A 14,480-nucleotide genomic window follows, 5' to 3' on the forward strand; every position below is an offset into this window, starting at 1 on the left:
ATTAGCTACAACTAGCACCGATGTTCGTGTTTCAGCCGATTCAAACGGTCTATCCCTTGGCTGTCTCCGTATGTGTCACTCAGACGAGACAATCGCTGACTGACGGTTTCTCCAACTAAGTGCGTTTCTGTATACAGTGCTGTCCAAGTCAGCCAGTTATAAGTACGACATACATAGATGCATCTACATAAATGACTCGTTATCGCTGTTAATTTGTAGCCTCAAATTTCCATGTTTACATAGAATCACCGATGGAGAAGAAATGATCATCCGAAAATTTGACAGCGATCTCTTTCGCAATCCGTACGTTTAATTTTGCAAAAAAAAAAGAAAATAACTTTAACAGTTTTTATGTAAACGCATGATCATAGGCCCCGTTGCAAAAACACTCGTTAAAGTGTTATTACGCAGCATGATTGCACGGTATCCACTCACGGGAAAATTAATCTGTCAGCTCGCCCATTAACATGCACATTCCGCGTTGGACAGCAAGTAAGATGGAGTAGCTCAACATCCGTCGGTTTAAAGTATATTACACACTGAGAGGTACGTCTCTCGAATTGTTCAACCATGAGTTTGTCACTTTAAAACTTGCTCTCAGCTGGGATAATAAACGAAGCATGTCTCAGCCAACGGCTCACTTATACTATTATACTTGCACCGTAGACTGAGCCGAAACGTTATTGAGACTAGAAGATCGAAGCTTACGACCTTAAAGCTACTTGCATTTCATAATTTTAATATTTACTCGGAGAGAGTTAGATGCCATTTCGATGAATCTTTGTTTAGAATTTACGCTAAGGAGTATGAAAAGGAGTCACGATGTCCGAATCATTTCAGTTTGGCGAAAGTCGTGGAAATGCTCTTACCGCGTTCTTTCCGAATATTTCGTGCCATTTCTATCGCAATACCATTAACGTTAAGTTCCGCATATAAATTGATGCATCGTTTTACTCGTATTCGTAGAATGCATAGGGCACGGATATAGAGAAAAGGCTGCTGCGATATTTCATAAGCAATTTCTCTGACGTACATTATCTTGATAACCTACACAAGTCAGAAAAATGCGAGACTTGCCGTAATGCGTACTATTACCACGCATACTTCAAATTACACTCTTTTCTTCGGAACGTTGTCCCTGGATACGAGTGGAAAGCGTTGAACTCGTAGAAATAATACCGTGATTGCAAATTTCGCGTTCAATTTTTCCAGTTACTCTCAACGTTTCCCTATGAACACGCGTCAATCTATTTTTATCGTAACGTTATTTCGGTCAAACAACGAAGCAACGCGAAGTCCGGAGTTTCTGCGAATGAAATATAAATGCTACGAACCGACGTATGACTACGATCTCATTCTACTCATTCTACTTATGGCTGTTCCGAAAGCTATAAATTTCGAATGATTCTCGCTCGAATGCATCGCATGGCAAATATATTTGAGATATTACCAAATATCACCGCGCTGTTTTTTCCTCAGCGATTTTTCCTTCTGAACGTCACGCTTGGTGTTCGCTTCCGGCAAAGCTTATTAACTTATCATCCACGGCAGTTGTCAGCATCGTCGTGCTTCGCAGAAGATGACTATGTCTTTCCAGTCGAGTTTACGAGGGAATCAAGAAGAGGATCAAGGAGGTAGAGGAGGCACAGAGAAGAGGGCAGCGCGGGGTCGGACAGTAGAAGCTTACGTTCGCTGGTAATATTCATAACTTGCAAGCGGCTTACCGTCCTCTTCTCTCGTACGAATGTTTATGCGGTCGATATTTAAATTAACCGACCACTTGAACAAGTTTTTCCTCTTTTCTCGCGATTATAAATACAATCTTCAGCGTGAATATTCGCGGTCTCTCGCCGCATTAACCGTTCCCCGTTCGTATTTCACCTTACCTTTCTTCTTTTCTTCTTCTTCTTCGCTGTAAAAGTATTGAAACCTCCTAGGGAAGTCGTTTCTGCTCGGCGATCGCAGTTTTCATCGATTTCGTTTCCTTCGCTATGAAGCCGACAGGGAACGAGTAAGCATCGCGGGAGCCTTCGTTTTGCCCGATTTCATTTTCGTCCATCGCACCGGAAAAATGCATTTTCCAGTTGCATTTCCCGCCTTTGCGTATCTATTAATCGAACCGTGATTCACGGCCACCGCAGGGATCCTCGATAGCCACTTTATTTTCTGTGAGCGGAACGACGATGTAACACGGAGTCAAGATCGGGCGACACTTTTCTTCTTTTTTTTTTTTTTGAGAATTCAGAATTTTTTCAAATTCTCCAGGGGAACGAGAGACGTTTCTAAATACGTTTCCATGGATGAAGTAATTGCAAGGCGTTGTTGAATTAATTGATAGGATACCGTTTCCGGTAACGACACCGGGGATCTATTGGTCACGGAGCAAAATATGCAAAGCGTAAACAGCGCCGTGGGACCCGTGTCAGCTAACGACGGTAAGTTATTATACTTGTAAAAAAATGGCAAATCGGTCTGCATGAATAAAAAGTATCCGAATACGAAGCATCCTTAAGCTGCTTATCTTTATTTTGGTATCAAGAATAACGAAACGTTCTTTCGTTGAGAAAAGTTTACCACTTCAGAAATACTAACGTATTACGCGTACGTGGATGTGCAGCTTTTTTATTTAATTCAAGCATGACTTCGAAAGATGCAATTTAATAATCATAACTATATGTCAACGTTACTTTTTCTAAGATAGTCTCAGACCATCGATATGTATCGTCGATATTTCAAGATTCTCAACTAAAAGGATCGATACGTATCGTCCATACAATATTATCGATATCTATTGACAAACTACATTTTCGTTGAGAGCTTTGGAATATTGACAGTATCATTGATCGTCTGAGAACAACCTTAGACTTTTCATCGCGTTTCCCGTTACGTCGCTTATCGCGTATAACATTTACCGATGTATCACGATCGGGAAATAAGAAATTATCTTATTCCAGTTGTTATAAATTCGTCCCTAGAGAGATCAAACTACGCTTCCAGTCCTTTTGCAATTGAGCAATCTTGAGCAATTTTGAGAAATTCGAAATTCAAGAATCGATGGCTTCGATACCGGTTGCCCGACACAGATTCATTAGCGGTACCTTCCAAGACCTCGAGTTACCAGATTGCTGGTAATAAATGCACAGGCTGCGTTGCACGCGTGCATAGACACACGTGCGTCCGTTGCTGCGCTACCAGCTGTACGTCATTTCGCAGCACAGTAATGGGTAGCCGAACAGCAATATCGATCTGTCTTTTCCGCCGCATCTTCCGTTCTCTCGTCTTTTCCGGTCCGAAAGTGGCGGCAGGCCTCGCGACACGAACTTTTCCCAACGATCGTTGTCTATCCGTCACGTTAACTTGGTGTTATCTCGCGTTTCATATTCCTTCTTTTTCTCATACGTTTCTATTTTACTTTTACTAAATACAGATAGCTGAAGCTTTTGGAACGTTCTCTGTTTTCGTATTCAAAGCCTTTCGCTAAGTTAAAGCTAACAGGCGGATGAACAGCACAGAGACGACTTCGTAGGCGTGTATTGATTTTCTCAGCCGAGTAAAAATATGATCGAGTTTTGTTGCGTTGACGGTATCAAACGAAAAGAGCGGAGAAACTCGGATATCGCAATTAATCAATGTGAGGCTGCTCAACGTTTTCTCAGTTTCCTTATGCGCGGATTACTGATAAAAAGAAAAATCATCTATCGCTGCGTGTTCTAATTAAAATCTTTCAATCTATGGATTTTTCACATCCGCATCGAAGCGTTCAGATTTTTTCCAATTATACAGTCCAGATGAAAACGCAATCGCAGATTGGAAAAATATCGATATCAGCCGGCGGAAGAGTCGTGATTAGCGCGCACAACATCTCAAGCGATCCCCCAGGCTAAGGGTTAATCGAGAGAAGCGAAACTGGGCCGATAACATCGATTTCGTAGCTCTCATGTTTTATTGAATACGCTCATTGGCCATGCCAGTGCTCTGCTCTCGAGCCGGCACTCGACCAAGGAAGAAATCGTTTCGTCGTCGGCGACGCGAGGGATTCCTCTTACGGTCAGAAACGGGCACAACGCGAAACGACCTCGTTAGGGAAGCGATTTGATCCACGCCTTTACTCGCGATTCTTTTCTTCCAACGCTTCGACAGCGACTGTATTTTCGTTCTTGACGAGAACTCGAAAATCACCCAATGATGGTAACTTCGTGTTATCAAAGAACGGACGGTCGACACCCATCGGGCGAATAAGCGTAGATGCACTAAAGCATAACGAACGCGCAGAGATCAAAAATTTGAATTAATAGGTCGTTCGGTTGGTTTTGAAAAGACGCGCTTACGAATTTCAATTGGTCAGAAGATCGTGGATGGCAATTTATCAAGCTTGAAGGAATACGCAGACAACGTTCCATGGCTACGTGGAACGCCTTGTGCTGTACCTGTGGATTCAAACTGAGACAGCATAGCCGGCAGTTTATTAGTAAGACGAATGGAGCCCAAAGGATTAATCAGCGAGCTGTGACTTAATGGATGATTTGTGGTGTCGAATTTTGCCCGGCATCAACGTATATTCTAATTTGCCAATTGCCTGGTTGCATGCGTGGCGAATAACGAATCACCGAGTTGAAGGATTTCTCTTTTCGCAGAAGAAACAAAAGACGCAACGATAAAAACGGCAAGGCAGAAAATAGTTAGAAGAATTCCATCGAGATCGACCATTTTTCATCTCTATTTTCAGTAGCTACGACTCGTTTGCTTCGAACACGTAATACACAACCGAACTACAATATCCAACAATACCGAGCGATATTTCTACCTCCGCGATTACCACCAAAATTAATTGGACCAACATCCGTGCAACTTCGCTGATACCATACATTCCACAGACTCGGAACCACCACGAAGGTTATTGGTCTCTCTTGAAAAATGGCTCTTGATTTACAGTTCCTGCATCATCGGTAAAATTTCTAGTTCTCGATTACTTTCATCGAGCGCCGGCAATCGAAATAACGTTCTACTCCGACAGGAAAATCTCAAACGATTAACAAGTCTTGAACAACGAATCCTCCAGCGATCTTTCAATCGACGATTGCACGGTTCGAAACCGGTGACCAAATACACTGGCAGATTCCCAGACAAGGACGAGTATTTATGTAGAGTGGACGAACGAGGTCGACTAGGGTGTGATCTCCTCTTTGGTGGATCGTAGCTGATAGCGATTCTGTTTGGCCTGCCACCTGATAGAGAGTTCCTAACCACGGACATTATCCATTCGGAGCCGGTTGCTTGCGTAGATTAAACTCTACGGATTAGACACCATCAGAGAAGGACCGGTTAGAGGAGCTAGCGGTTCGATTTCGAATCGATCGACCGGGATAATACTAATGTTTCTCTACTGGCGTTTTAGTAATTGCGACCAAGTTCCTTGCATACTTTTGTCAGCATCGCAAGCGAGATTTTTCTTTTTTTAGAAATTCTAAGCTTCGTCGAGCGAGAGCGAACTTAACTGAATTCAGATGCTGGCACACTTCGCAATGAGTTTCACCGTGTTGATGCTCGAGATAATTAATTACCCGACGCTATCAAAGCGATCAAACTGGCTGATTACTATGTTTTCATGAAAACATAAGTTCAGAATTATGCATTTTCTACATTTTTTTTATGTCTTGAAAAATGCAATGCGAGAATTTAGATATGCCGTTCGGGTAGATCGCTTCTCATATATATTTATAAATTACGTTTGTACGATGCAAAATTAATGTAAATCGATTGTAGTAATGAAATCGCGCGAGAATTCTTTTGAACTAGTACTCGGAGTGTTGTACTCCTGTGACAGGCGGCACGTTAAGATTACGCGAGTTCTCGTTGTGGCCGCGTATAAATCACAGAGAACGGTATAAAAACCACGCTCTGATAAGCGGCGAGATTCGTCGAGCACGCAGTCTACTTTGAGTCTGGATAGTTAAAAAAGAAATGCATAACTTTCCACGATACGTAGGCTAGCCTGCTCTTTCAATTAATTAAACCAATCAATTTTACCGGCTTTGTTTATCAGTAACTCATAATCCAACTGTACTTTGCACACAATTTTTTTTCAACCGTAGTAAAACGAGTTCTTTCTACGTCCCATGTAAAATTCCCATTATCGATTCTCTAATCTATCGACAAATATCTGCTTTTTAAAAGCCGCACTTGGCAAACAATTTTCCAGTGGATGGTAATGCAAACAAATTTTTATTAGAGCGAAGCGATGTCCATGGGATTTTGTAATCAGAGCGTAGAAAAATTTGCTCGGCGAAAAGAAGGGAAGAAAGAGGGGAAATATAGCGTGGTGCGAATCGAGGCCCGCTTTTTCCATTAAAGCGATCCTCCTGTACAGAATTGCCGTCATTCATCGTTCGGGCCGGCGGTGCTGATGCCATCAGCGCAAATTGCACGGCGCATTTTACGTCACAAATGGCGGCGTTGCGTGGCATTTGCTGGTCGTAGACTCATTAAACGAGCCTTTCGCTCGTAATGCCTCTCGACGCGCGTTGCTCTGCTCGACGACGAACGTGCGACTTTTCCCCGCGGCGCGTCACGCCGGCCGCAATAAACCTGGTTGCTGTTAGTGTTACCGTCCTCTTTTTCGCCACGCGAGTCCCAGTAGGATTATCGTGACGGAATGAAATCGAGGGGTTGCTAAGTAAATCCTGTTGATCGGCCTCGAGCAAGATTTGAAGGGATCCTGCATCGAGATCAGGTGGCAAAAGAGTAAAAGTTCGAGATATTTTACAGAATATTCGTCGGGTCTTTTAGCTGACGCCAAGGACGATGCTAAGATAATCCGAGTAATTTTTGGTTCGATGGTTCTCTTCTCGAATTATTACTTCTTTCGTGATTCGAAGTAATTCGAAGTAATTTTTGTCAAAATTATAAAACGTTAACGTTTAGTCGGCATTAAAGAAAAAGTGGAATATTGGTCGGAGAATTTCCGTAACAGGGTACGACCAGAACTCCAAGTTCCAGAATATCACGCCTTATTGATTGTAACTTGCCATCCAATTTTCCCTAGCAGCCGGTCCAATCATGTCCATATGCGCATATTAAAGTTAATCCGGAGCATATACAGGGGAAGTCGCCGGAAAGCAGGGGAGGGCTGGTGGTTTACCAGACGTGATCAATTAGGGGTAGAATCAGCTGGCCTAATCTCCATTGACAGTTCCCAGCTGTAGTGAATTATCGTCCGGTTGAGTTAACGATAAGGTGGATCCGGTTAGATTACTTCGTTGTTTTCCTCCGTTCTTGAAGGATCGATTTGTCTTCCATACGCTGAAACAACCCCGACCAGTTTCCGCTCACGCGACCCTAATCAACGAAAGACCTGAGAAATGATTTTCGCCAGGTTTTAGTTATTAATTTCTTTGGTCGATACGGTCGCGTCGAGTTTCAAAGAAATTTATTCGCTCGTAGATAGGCGTACGTGGAAAGTCTGACTGTTTTAACACGTTGATTGCCACGACACCCGTATTCGGGTGTCAGCAAAGTTTCTGATCAGGCCACTTAACCCATATTCGTCGTAGGTATTCGAAAAGATATTCCATAATAATAAAACTGTTGAATTGTTATAAAAGTAATACGAAAATGGTTTATTAAAAGATTATTTAGAATGTAAAACTTTAAAGCGTTCTATACATAACTGAGGTTGGTCGGGACAATTTGGACAATAAGTTGTTGTTTTCTTGAAATTCTTTTGTGCCTTTGTTCGGTCCATTCGACGTCTTTTATTTGCATAACATAGTTTGCATGCTTCTTCCGGAATCATTTTTCCGAACGGTGATATTATGCTGACTCCTTCGAAGACAAGGATTTTTTGTATTTTCAGACAACCCTAATAATTTTGCAACTAATAATTGTCTAAATATTCTAATATTTATATTCTTCCTTGCTGCAATTTTGTAAACCGTCAAAGCGTTTACAACAGAAATTCGCAGAAGGAGTCGAATGCCAAGTTTTCTGTACCATTTGATTTCTTTTCGAATTGTGGTGGCATAAAAAACCATTTGGTCGGAATAATTTATATCATACTTTCCTCATTATATTCAACAACAGCTAATGATTTTAATGTTGCGAACAAACGAAACGAAAGATCATTCTTGAGACCACCACACGAGCGACTCGCATTACTAAAATATCGATGGGAGCACCTAGCAGAGAACGTTTGGTACTGCTGTACGCGTGGCCCGACGGAGATTTCTTTGAAAACACGCGTGACAGTCAAACGTGTTAAGCGCCACGGTGGATAATTTGGGGGTGACACGGTCGCAAACATTTTACAGCGAATATCCTTTGCTCCGTCAAGAAGGGTTTCTTACCATAGACGAGACGATAAAAAAGGTGAGAACGATCTCTAAAGCGATGTTCCCGCGACAAAGTATCGGACAAGTCGAAAGGGAAGCTCTTTATCGACGTATTCAAGCAAGACTAACAACAGCAAGGAGGGTTGCCGTCCGAAACGAAGTGTGCCGGAAGCCAGCGGCTGTTTTTTTATGGGTTCAGCCAGGTTCGAGGCCCGTTCACCCCTCGTTTACATCTAACGCTTTAATCTTGAATATTCCATCAGTTATTTCTAAACGTGCCTGTTAAAAGGGTTAGCGTGATCCAACGTTAATTATTCCAAGGGCCGGCGCACGACAGAAATAAAATATACGCCGTGCTACCCCTTACACGCTCCAAGAGGGGTGAATTACCTGTGATTCGATTAAAGTGACGCGATTCCTCTGACTGGTCGAAAAAAACTCGTTTGATCTTCCTCCCTCCCGCCCTACCACCATGTACCACCATGTATCAGCGTACGTGCTTTTAATATTCAAATAAACCTCCCTTGCTTTCGATCGTAGCCACTGAAATGTTCGCCAAACACGTTCTCGTCTTTTTACGGTCGAAGATCGAAGGGTGCTTGGATGTTTTCTCCCAGACGCAGGCTTCGAATATTCTGATTTATAAGAAAATGAAAAAAAAAAAAAAAAAATTGAACGATATATTCCGTGAAATTACGTTAAAAGCGTAAAACAATTGGATTTTCATAAACCAACGCAATCACGACAGACATAACGAAATACTTTAGAGAAGAAAAATAGAGAACTACTCACCGTCTGGCACTGCATGACTGGTCATTAGGAAATTGACGCAAGCAGCCCCGGTACCGTGGCCGACCAACGTCACGTTCCTAGGATCACCACCAAAGTAGCCGATGTTCTCTTGCACCCAGTGCAACGCAGCGATCTGATCCATCAAGCCGTAATTCGCCGGCGAGCGTAAGTGCGAATCCGTGTTGGCGTTTAGAAAGCCTGTAATGAAAACAAGCCTGGTTATGCTCGTTTGCCCGCGTTTCGATGTTACGCGGACTGCTGCTAAACTACGGTTAAATTATCGAGACTCCTTCCTAATCAGGGATAATTCGAATCGATAAATTTAACGATAGCGCGCGAGTTCGTTTTTCCATCGCAGATATACAGTAAATTTTCTTTGCTCCGCTAAATACAATAATTGAAGTCCATTAATACTGGGAAGAAATTCTTCGAATTTCTTTGCTTTAGATCTTAAAGCTGCGCGTTCTTGACAATCGTAATAGACGAGAAAATGGACTTTCAACAGCTTCCAAGATGGAGAATCGTAAGAACGAGAGATAAAACGCGAAATCGGTTCGAAGCGACTGTTCTTGACCCAGACTACGACCTGAATTTAGGACAGCCCGTGTCTCTGCACGTAAACGGGTGTAAACGAATATGGGAGCTCGTTTCCGGTTGAAAAGCGGATGGAACAAGAGTAAGAAACGAGCATGGCTCCGCTCTTCAAAGGAAACGAAGCCACTTGGCGCGCGCGAAAGACACTTTTGACCGAGCAATCGCGGCTTTTCCGGTCAGCACCCGCCATCCGTAAATACTATTTCGATGGTTCGCATCGATTGATACCGATATGCAAATTCTGGGGCCAGGAAATAAATTGTTCGATTATTTGATCGGCGTACGCGCCCCTTCGGACTCATTGTCGTTTAATTGGATCCCATGATTCTCGGTTCTGCGCCTGGAAATCACCTCGCTACTATTAACGGACGTGTGAGTAACGTGGCTGGAATTTTTTATACCCGTTCTCGAGGTCCATTGAAACTTTAATCTTCTAGGAACCGCCGTGCTGTTTTCGCAAATATTTTGTAATTCTCCTTGAGTTTTGTTCATTACGATGGAACTGGAAACAGGATTCTTAGAATAAAGAATCAAGTTTCGGAAAGGAAAGGAGGAACAGGTAACGATAATTCAACTGCGTATAGTAAGTCAAACTTCCGAATGATAACTTTGAACATCTGTTGCAATACTTAGCGAAGCAATAAAGAGTTTAATGAGTTTCGCTGTTCAAGCTAAACTTTCCAACGGCCACCGAGTTAAGAAGCTTTAACTTGGAAAGCTCGGACTTATTTGACTACAATGATTGGATCGACAACGAAAAGATGCGCGAAATAATAATAATAGTAAAAGAAAAAAGAAGAAAAACAAAGGAAAGGAGTAGAGGAAGGGAAAAAGTAATATAACGAACAAACGGAAGGATAAATTTGTTTTTGTCTGATCGAACGTGTAAGCGAATAAACAAATAAAAAGACAGCGACCGAGCGTAACGCTGTTAGCCTTTTCAAAAAGTCGAACAATGTACCCGATACGACACGGCTGGATTCGCACCCTTAACTATTCAACCCTCTGGCAATTGCTCGTTTGCGCGACGATAAACGAAATGACTTCTCTCTTGGAAATTCCTCCCGACCGGCTCCCGTTGTTCCCGGCATCCACATTTTTCCACTGTCGACGAGCTAGCCGAATTATCGGTTTGGCACCGGTTCCGAGGAGCAGGCGGTAGCATGACGTTGACCCATATTCCACGGACATGCACGAAGATTCCTCTATAGGAACTAATACACCAGCGAATGTACGCTACCATGGAAAATCCCATCCATCGTGCAGAATTTGAGGAAAAGGTGTTTCTGATAAGGTGACAAAGTGACAAACGATTCTCAACTTTCCTCGAACTTTTCCACACAGCTTAAAACTATAAAAAGATTAGACACGAACATAGACGAACTTGGTTTATCGAAGAAATATGCGAACATACGCGTGCCCATAGGGCGTTAAAATGACAGCAAGATTAGAACACAAAGTTCATCAGGTACTGTTTAATTCGACCATTCGCGAGAAAGCACGTCAACGAGAGTCGTAAATTCCCGTTACGATTAGATAATCGACACCACGAAATGATCGATCCCCTTATTTCTGTTGGGATAAGGGGGTGGTTCAATCGAGTTTACACTGATTTAACAGGTATAAATTAATGTTTATTCCAACAACTTTGTAAAGAAGATATAAATTGATAAGGTATAATTGAGTTTCGATTGATAGCCAAAGTTACTTAGATGATGACGGTTCAAAAATGCATAAAGACTTCTTTCTGTGAAGATGATGCTACGGAGGAAAGTTTGTTTAATGACACGAAAAGGGTTGATTTGTTAAGGATAAGTTTTCGTTGGGAGACTGAGGAAACGACTTTGTCGTCAATTGGCGAATTTTCTAGGTTGGTGGGTGAGGAAGGGTGTTAACCGCCCCCGAGAGACAGTTGCTGGTGGGAAGCATCATACGTGAGACAAATAACTTTCCCGTAGTAAACAATAAATTTTTAAAAAACGATTTAGTAAAGAGATGTTTGTTGGGTCTGAAGGACCTTAGCTGGAAAATTCCTTAGATTTATGAAAGGTCCATAAGACTATCGAGGGTACGTAGTGAGGATGTGCGGACATCTCCCGCGGTGTGTGGCCTGGTCTAGGTAGAGTGTCGCCAGACGTAACAGGATCAGTACGTTAATTACGCTGTTTTAATAATCCAACAATGTTGATAATTAATGGATACGATTTTGGTACTTTGTTATGTAACGTTGTGCTGAACAAATCTGATCTATGTAATTGGGATATATCCGACGTCGCACATATGCGGTAACGCATATAATTGGCCTTGGCAACAATAGTGCAAATTATTTCTGAGTTGCCCATCGACCTTGTAACGATATTGGAAAACGTGCACCGAACTCTGCCAGCTTTGTAGCAAAGTTGAAAATTAATTTCAGCCTTCTGAAAACGCTGAAGCAGCGCTACACATTAATATCGAGTGTATTTCCAGTTTCTAACGATGTCGCGTAATCGCTTTATGCTTTGTCTGACATTGCAACATTGTTGAAAATGCTTTCGCAGCTAATTCCATTGATACAACATTCCGGCGCGTGTACTCGCGACTGACCTAGGAATAATAAGGCTTGCTCGGCCCGTCGGTGTAATTTGCCAAGTAACCCAGTTCTTCGAAGTAGGGTGTGAGTTATTGGTTTCACTTCCGTGAGAAATATCACTGCGTTTGAAATCAGCACCGCCAGCGTTCGCCGACTTAAGCTTCCAACTGTTTGAAAGTACAGTAGACTTAACCGTTGATGGAAAAAGTCGAAAGGAATTCCGTGCAGACCCGATAATAAGAGAGGTTTTAGTCGCGTCCCACCGCGTGTATGAAGTTGGCGAATAATTCGAAAGCACGACTGCTGGCGCGATATTAAGCAAAATTGCCGGGAATAATATAGGAATTTACATTTAATTTCGAGAAATGGAATTGGAGGATGAGGAGTGGCCGAGGTGAAGAAGGGATCGCGAGGGAAAGAGAGAACAGTACGCGAGGTACGTGCAACGAATTTCTTTCGACCAAACCTGAATTCACAGACAATTTTCTCGTTGCACGATCGCCGATAAATTAATTTACCCGAGAACATGACAATTAACCGGGCTAGCACGGCCTCTTCAAGTGAATTCTTTTGTCCCACGTTCGAACTCCTGCAAAATAGTAGCCCCGTTTATAGGGGAATAGGATTACGTATTCGCTATGAAAAGAGGAAAGCTTGGCGACCCGAGGACTTAGAAATTACGTAATCGAGGTATTTAACATATCGTTGTTTTAATAATTATTCATTAGAGAACTGGGAATATCTCGAGGAAGATTTTTTAGCGTTTAATTCGTTACCGTGAAAATTCGCGAACAGTACGTGAAGTTGCTTGGCGAATTCAAAGAATACTTCTCCTTTCGTATTAAAATAACGAGGTTTCTCTTTTCATAGCTTTCGAGTAGATGTAAAGCGAGTGACTCTTAAAGAGCGTGAAGAATGAATACCAAGGATATAAAGAGCTCGCGTTGCAATTAATAGAAACGTAACTGCTAAAGATGCGAGAGCGTTGTCAAACACGCTATATAACGACTCGTTTATCAATTCTTATGGCAAATTTTATCTCAAGCATAATTGCCAATAAAAACTAAAAGAAATGCCTTCTCGATACTCGTTTTGCGAGTTACGAGCAAAGAATTCCGACCAGTGTTTCTCACGCCAAATTTATCAAAGCTGTTCGTAACGATAATTAAACGATGTCTCCTTGTTTTTCCTCTTTTCTATTCAGGTTTGAAAGCACGTATACGCAACGTTACGCTATTCACAGGTTTTTAATAAACTATTAAGGAACGAAAGAAAATACATTTATAGGTGGAAGATGTTAATAAGTTCTGACGGACGCGTTCATTAGTATGCATCGGTTCGTTGAACTCATCACCCTCCATTTCGGCACGCTTCGAAATCGATGAAAACGAGATTTAAAGCAACGCTTACGTTCTAAACAATGCGCGCTGAATATGCATGCGCGATTCACAATTTTCACCGGATAGTATAACGCGCTGCAATTTTCTAGGGTTCTCGCCACCATTCCCCCCCTCTATCTGTTGGTATAACGTTTGATCGATGATGTTTCCAACTGTATTATGAAGCGCATTCGCACGATTTCGTTTTAAAGGTTTGTTTCATCCGAACTCAATCCACGCGATAAATGTTGGGCGAAACACTGGTTGTCCACGGGTCGAACGATAAAACGGATCTTTCGAAAAAAGAAGGGGAGAAAAATACAAAAACGAGTAAAACTGGAAACTCCTTTATTCCCGGCAGCAATTCGATCGGTCGTTTGTAATCGAGCCGATCCGAAGTGTTCGAAATTGCGCTTCCGACACGGGGCTCTCGCACGACCGATTCGTACGCATAAAACACTAATGATATAATCGTGTTTGCAACGCTTGCGCTTGTTAGCACGATGGATAGTTGAAAACAAGCAAGCCATATCACGTAAAATCGTGCAAGAGGGAAGAAAAGAAATAGATCGCAGAAAAGAGAAAATGGGACGAAATAAAAGGACGATTTCGAAACTTGTCTCCAGAATACGGAATTCCGTTCGATTTTTCGATGACTTTTGACGAGGGAAAACGAAGTAGAGAGTACGGTGGTTAGAAAAACGAGAAAGATCAACGGGAGCCAACGAAAACGAGGGTGCATAGAACAGAGGAGGGTGGAAAACGTGCGAAACTGGAATAGAAATAAACCACCGGTCATATCCCATTTGATATTCA

General features: G+C 42.3%; 1 protein-coding gene across 1 annotated transcript in view; it reads right to left on the reverse strand.

Annotated features, from left to right (window-relative positions):
- The window catches only part of LOC126920360 (neuroligin-4, X-linked-like), a 222,763-nt gene that overhangs the window by 20,448 nt on the left and 187,835 nt on the right, over positions 1 to 14,480 (reverse strand). Inside the window, exon 3 of the mRNA XM_050730593.1 lies at positions 9,120 to 9,317. Coding sequence (XP_050586550.1) covers positions 9,120 to 9,317 — 198 coding nt within the window. The remainder of the gene's footprint in view (positions 1 to 9,119; positions 9,318 to 14,480) is intronic.

This window comes from Bombus affinis, chromosome 9 (assembly GCF_024516045.1).
Source record: "Bombus affinis isolate iyBomAffi1 chromosome 9, iyBomAffi1.2, whole genome shotgun sequence".
NCBI lineage: Eukaryota > Metazoa > Arthropoda > Insecta > Hymenoptera > Apidae > Bombus > Bombus affinis.